This window comes from Setaria viridis, chromosome 2, assembly GCF_005286985.2.
Source record: "Setaria viridis chromosome 2, Setaria_viridis_v4.0, whole genome shotgun sequence".
NCBI lineage: Eukaryota > Viridiplantae > Streptophyta > Magnoliopsida > Poales > Poaceae > Setaria > Setaria viridis.
Genome location: NC_048264.2, coordinates 6,489,407 through 6,495,802, shown reverse-complemented (window position 1 = coordinate 6,495,802; position 6,396 = coordinate 6,489,407). Strand labels below are relative to the sequence as shown.

Genomic DNA, 6,396 nt, shown 5'->3' with positions numbered 1-6,396 from the left:
CGCTGGATAGTGTTCGCCGGAATCTAGCATCCAAAATGCATGGCAAGTCGATTGAGAACGTGGTCCGCGTGTGTTTATATTCTAATCGGGTTCGAGCGTGGTTAATATGTGTGTAATACTGAGGGTGATGTTTTGGTAGCAGCAGAGAGATAAAGAACAAGAATTGGGGAAGCGGGGAGGAATTGGATTCAGAAGATGCAGAGTTCAGATACTCACTTGGGCCACTCGGCCCCCCGACAGCTTGACATTGGGCTTCTTCTTGGTCCTTGTTATGTAGTCCTTCTCAGCCCAGCTTCAGCCTGTGTAGAGCACAGAGTCACTGACAAGTCACAGGTTGCATCCCCCATTCCCCAAGCACTCGAATTTTGTCCTACTTTTTTTTATCCACTGCTCTCCATCTCCATCGAGATTTAACCCCGTCCTTAGCGAGATCTAACAGTGTTTACCACTCTACCCTATCTCCAGTAAACTCCAGTTAAGGCAAAGGCTTTTTTTTACGTTTGATATAACATGCAGTTTTTATACCAGCTTTTCAAAAGAAACAAACATCAAATGAATTTCGTATGATGAAATTTTGTGTTCATGTACATTAGTAACCTTTTAAGATAAATTTGTGTAGGACAACAAACGTACACACATAGTGTAGCTGTACTTAAGAAACGAATACAATTCGGTTCATAAATTTGGAAAGGCAGTTGAACATGAGCCAAATTAGACGCGACAAAATAATTATTCAACACATCGAATAATCTCGCCACTCTCTCATTTGCATCGCTGCAGATGCTCGACCAGCTCATCCACGTACCCTTCCTGCCTGCCCCTGTCCCCGACCACCTTCTGAACCTCCCGTGCGTTGCGCGCGAGCGCCTCGCCCTCCTCCTCCACCATCACCCGCCGCACCGCCGCCGCGACGTCCTCCCCACGGAACCACCCGCCGTCGCCGTCCCTCTCTACCTCGACGCCGAGCCCCCGTGCCGCCGCGGCGCGCGCGTTGAGCCCCTGGTCGAGCACGAACGGCAGCATCACCAGCGGGAGCCCGCACCGGAAGAGGCCCTCCGCCGTGGAGCCCCACCCGCAGTGCGTCAGGAACGCGCCAACCGCGGCGTGCGCCAGCACGCGCGCCTGCGGCACCCACCCCGTGCAGACCACGCCGCGCCCCGCCACGCGCCGCTCGAACCCGTCCGGGAGCAGCGGGTCGCCGGAGCGGTGGCCGCCGGCGGGCAGGCGGAGCGCCCAGAGGAACCGCGCGCCGGAGAGCTCCAGACCGAGTGCGAGCTCCCGCACGTGGCCCGCCGACGCCGGCGCCTCGCTCCCGAGCGCGACGTAGATGACCGACCGCTGAGGCTGCGCGTCCAGCCATCTCATGGCGGCCGACGTGGGCTCGTCGTCGCTGGTCAAGTAGGCGCCGTCTGCTTCGTCGGCGGCAGCGGCGTCGGGCAGGAGGAGGCCGGCGGGGATGACGGGCTTGGCGAATAGGTCCGTGAGGAGCGGGAACAGCGGCGGCTCGGCCTCGGGGCAGCTGCGGAGGACGATGAGGCGGCAGCAGGGGCGCCGCTCCATCTCCCAGAACCGGTCCATGTCGGACACGCCAGTGGCGTTCGGCCGGAACCCGGCGGCGATCCACTCGGCCTCGTGGCGGCCGTACGCCATGGTCGAGGGCGACGGGATCCACGGTGGTGGGACCATGTAGTCCTCCGTCGTCGTGCGGGGGTGAGCCTCGTTCTCGTTCTGCGGGCCGGTGAAGGCCAGGAACGCCCCCGACGCGACGACGAAGATGGCGCACTGGATCTGTGGCAAGCAAAAAAAACAAAGAAAAAAAAGAAAAAAAAAGGTAAGCTCATGCTAAGTAAACAAGAGGTTTTAGCCTTTTACCGGCTACGACACTTACCTCGTATTCTTCGGCGATTGGCAAAACCCAGTTGTGCGCGAAGTCGAGGACGATCCAGTCCGGCTTCCTCGAGAACGCAGCGCCCTCGCCGCCGGCGGCGGCGGCGCAGGCCTCCGCGACGAGTTCCGCGAACGGCGCGGTGAGGCCGTCGAACGCCTTCTTGAGCAGCGCGACCTTCTCCGGCGGGACGTCGGCCGTCGACTCGGCGCCGTCCGGCAGGCCCTCGACCTCCGGCAGGTCCAGCGCGACGACGCGGAGGCGCGCGGACAGCTCCGGCGGGACGGCGCCCAGCCTGGCGGCGTTCCTCGGCGTGGACACGAAGGTGACGGCGTGGCCCCGCCGCGCCAGCCTCTTGGAGAGCTCGAGGTACGGGATCATGTGGCCGAACGCCAGCCATGGGAACGCCACGACGTGGAGAGGAGAAGCTTCGTCTTTGGTGCCTGCCATGGCTGGTTCTTGGAGGAGGAGGAGGATGGAGCAAGAGCTGATGTATACTTCTCTCTGAGACTCTGACAGTGTTCTTTAGCAGTTGTGATGCACTAAAGCAATGAAGAATGTGATCCAGACCACTGGATGTTATATGATTTTTGTAACAATCATAAGGATACGGATGATATGCCTCTCGCCTTCTTTAATACTACACGATAAAATAGAAAAAACACAACATGGAACATAGCAATGTTGCGTACTTGCGTCCCATCCATTGCAGGCCGCCCATTCTCCCACGAGGTCAAAAAAGCCATTAGACGGAATTTGTACCATATCCTGCACTGAGATCGAACTTTGTAGCATGCATAAAAACTATGTTTCTTACTTTAGTGCTCTCTTATACTGAGATCGAAATTTCTTATTTGTAATGGCTGACATACTTCTTATCTAAGTCATGTAGTGTACTTGTGAGTTGTGAGAGGTAAAAAAAAACAGGGGCCAAATTTTATCAAAAAAAAAAACAGGGGCCAAATAAATTTGTACCAGTGAACGATATCAGCGCTGCAGGTACTGGACCAGCTCGTCGATGTATCGCTCTTGTCTCTCACACCCTGTCCCCCACACCCTACGTCAGCTCCATGGCATTGCGCGCGAGCTCCTGGCCTTCCTCCTCCACCATCACCCGCCGCACTGCCGCCGCGACGTCCTCCCCGCGGAACGACCCGTCGCCGCCGGCCTTCGGCACCTCGACGCCGGCCCTACGCGATGCGGCGATTAGCATCTGGTGTTCGTCGAATGCTGCATTTATCACCCGGTGTTCGCCGGCGACTGGCAAAACCAACCAGTTCTACGCGAAGTACCGAACGATCCAGTCAGCCTTCCTCGAGAACCCGGCCGCCTCGCCACCGGCGGTAGGCCGGCAGCACAACCGGCCGGACCTCTGCGACAATGCCGGCGAACGGCGACCGTCCGAACACCTTCTTGAGCTCGACCTTCTCCGGCGGGACTCCGGCCGTCGACACGGCGCATTCCGGGAGTCCCTCCACCAGGTCCAGCGTGATGGTGCGGATGCGCGCCAACAGCTCCGGCGGGACAGAGGCGCCCAGCAATACGCCACAAAGCATTTGTGCTATTGGCTGGCTGGAACAGGCTTGTGCTGTCAGGCTAGTAACCTTAGCCAGCACAAATACCGCTTGTGTTGGCGGGTGCTCTCTGTGCTGGCAGGTGCCGTTAGCCACCCATCAGCATAGATGCTTTCTGTGCTGGCAGGTGGTTACATCACCCACCAGTACAGATTGTTCTAGGAATATGCATTTTCCTATTCAATATATTATTTACAATATATTATTTACCGTGAGTTATTATAATTTCTATTTCCCACCAATTTTTAGCCGTCAAATTGAAATATGTATCTCTAATCACGTAACAACAAACTTGAATAATAAATAATTCACATTATTCAAAACTGCATCGTACATAATATATGATTCATATTATTAAAAATGTAACATTTGGAATAGAGCTATTTTTTGCCATGCTAATATTAAAACTACTACACCCATCTATGAAGATTTGTGCACTTGTCCGACATCAACACGCTATCTTTATCAAAGAATGCTCCATCCTCATGACAAATCTCACGTAGGATGAACCTCACCATGTCCGTACAAATGTTGTCATTTGTTTATCTTCGATCTTGCTATAGTTACTGTCAATGGTAGGCATGGTAGGCATCTGCAGATATACAGTAAATGAAGATTAGGATGTATTTCCATTACGAGTTAGCACATGGCAGTGTATAAGAGACGTCTTCAGGGTTCATCCGATACCTCCCATTGTTTCTGAGGAGCTTGCACACGTAATATACTCATAGCATAGAGCCAGGAGGTTGCTTGTGGCACTGCAATCAAATAGAAAAATGATGAGTTGTTATTAATGACAAGTCTACGTTATATGAAAAAAAATCAAGTTTTTATATTTTTACGAATCTATGATATATTATTTTCATAGCTTTCGTCCTTTTTGGATTGTCACTACTAGCGAATGGACCTTTCATCCGGAGGCTCAGTACCGGTTGCATTTTGACCCGGTACTAATGTGAGCTTTAGTACCGGGCCTATTGGATAGTCCCCAAGAAGGCTCCGATGATCCCCTTTAGTACCGGGTGGAGCCCCCACCCGGTACTAAAGTCCCTAAGGCACATTAGTACCGAGTGAAGCCTCCATCCGGTACTAAAGGCCACCCTTTAGTACCGGCTGGAAACCCACCTGGTACTAAAGCCAACCGCCACCACCACCTTCTTCTTATCCTCAACCCGCACACTATCTCTATCCGCCTGTATCCTTTATTCTTCCCATCTCCTTTTATCCTCTCATCTCCCTCACACTTCCTCAATCTCCTCTGCCTTCCCTCAGCAGCGGCGGCGACGGCGGGCGGACGGGCGGGAGCCGACGGAGGGGGCGGGCGGGAGCCAACGGAGGGGGAGGCGGGGCTAGGCGAAGGCGGAGGCGGCGGGGCCGAAAGCGGCGGGAGCGTGGGCGGCAGGGGCGGGGCGGGAGTGGTAGGGCCGGGGCTGGCGGGGGAGGGAGGCGGGCGGGCGGCGGTGGGAGGCTGGCGGGGGGGGGCACGGGATTTCTTTTTTAAAAAATTAACTAGTACTAAAGGGCCCCCTTTAGTACCGAATTCCCAATACCGGTTGCGGAACCGGTACTAAAGGGTTTCTCCAACCGGTACTAAAACCGTTTTCCCTAGTAGTGTGTGCTCCTTGCCGTTTAGTATGTAAAGCTTGTACGCACGAAGGTGACGACGTGGCCGCGGCGCGCTAGCTGCTTGGAGAGCTTCAGGAAGGGGAGCATGTGGCTAAGGTTGAAACGGACAGGTAAAATCCCGTCCTGACCCGCCCTGTTTTCCACATTTTACCCGCCCGTTTTCGTTTTTTCCGGAAAAATCCGGGTTCGGGACAGGTCACGGGTCGACGGGTTGCATGAGACCGCCCCGTTTTTCACATTTTACCCGCCCGTTTTCATTTTTTGGGAAAGATCCGGGTTCAGGACAGGTCATGGGTCGACGGGTTGCGGGAGCGGGATGAAAACGGGTGAGGCTCCATCCCGGTCGGATTCCCGGGATCCCGTATTTGATCGGGATGGACCCGGATTTAACCTAAATTTGACCCGGATATTCAGCCATGAACTAAAAATAGCCTAACAGCCCAACAACTACCCCTAATCTTATCCTTCAGACCCTAGAGCCCAACCGCCACACCTTCTCCTCCGTGCCACCCAAGGCGCCCCTCGTGCCGCTCCTGACCCTCGCCGCCTAGCCCCGGTCGCCCGCACGCTCCACGTCGCCCCCCCCCCCCCCCCCCCGCACACCACGCTTGCCCGACGGCCACCTCACGCCCACGCCGGCACCGACACACCGCCTCCACGGTCTCCGGCTCTCCGCCTCGTGCCCACATCAGCTTCCCGCTTCGCAACCAGTTGCCCGGCTCCAGCACACGCCACCGTCTCCATCCTGAGAAGATGTTACGCTCTAGAACTGGAGCTGGAGGAGGAGCACGTTGTTCCGGCTCCATCTCCATGCCCCCAGAGAAGCACCTGGGTTTGGGAAGCATGTTGCCAATGCCACCCCCACCGCAGCCGCATGCGTTGGATCTTGGCTGTTGGCCTGTTTTGTGCTATTGGTCCCTTGTTGGTGTTTCTGGTTCCTGTCTTCCCTCCCTGTTCACCAGGAAAAGGAATTAGTGGATTGGTGTTGTAGTCTGCTTAGCCTTTCTTAACGAAGTAGGCTGCTTTGGTGCTTCCTTTCTTGATTGATCAAGGTTTGTGAATTGCTTGTGAAATGAAGCTCCGAATGGAACTGACTTCTGTTCTTGATCATGTCCTATGGGCGATTTCCCGACCCTGCTTTACGAAGTCTGCTGATGATGGATGATGAAGTTCTGGGAGATTGGTTAGGTCCTGAATAAAGTTCCTAGTTCCCGTCCGTTTCCGTTGAGTTTCTGACCGTATTGGTTCGTTTCCGTACACCCGTATAACCCACTCCCGTTTCCGCTCCCGGCTATCCCGCTCCCGACGATG

General features: G+C 55.1%; 2 protein-coding genes across 2 annotated transcripts; both read right to left on the bottom strand.

Annotated features, from left to right (window-relative positions):
• Window positions 1-585: 585 nt before the first annotated feature.
• Window positions 586-2,796, bottom strand: LOC117843510 (UDP-glycosyltransferase 91C1). The gene is made up of 2 exons (XM_034724124.2): window positions 1,889-2,796; window positions 586-1,788 (listed from the first exon to the last, which is right to left on the bottom strand). The coding sequence occupies exons 1-2, from the start codon at window positions 2,333-2,335 to the stop codon at window positions 763-765; spliced, it is 1,473 nt and encodes a 490-aa protein (XP_034580015.1). The 5' UTR covers window positions 2,336-2,796; the 3' UTR covers window positions 586-762.
• Window positions 2,797-2,942: 146 nt separating this feature from the next.
• Window positions 2,943-3,441, bottom strand: LOC117844027 (uncharacterized). Its single transcript, XM_034724810.1, has 2 exons — window positions 3,256-3,441; window positions 2,943-3,164 (listed from the first exon to the last, which is right to left on the bottom strand). The coding sequence occupies exons 1-2, from the start codon at window positions 3,439-3,441 to the stop codon at window positions 2,943-2,945; spliced, it is 408 nt and encodes a 135-aa protein (XP_034580701.1).
• Between the last annotated feature and the right edge of the window lie 2,955 nt (window positions 3,442-6,396).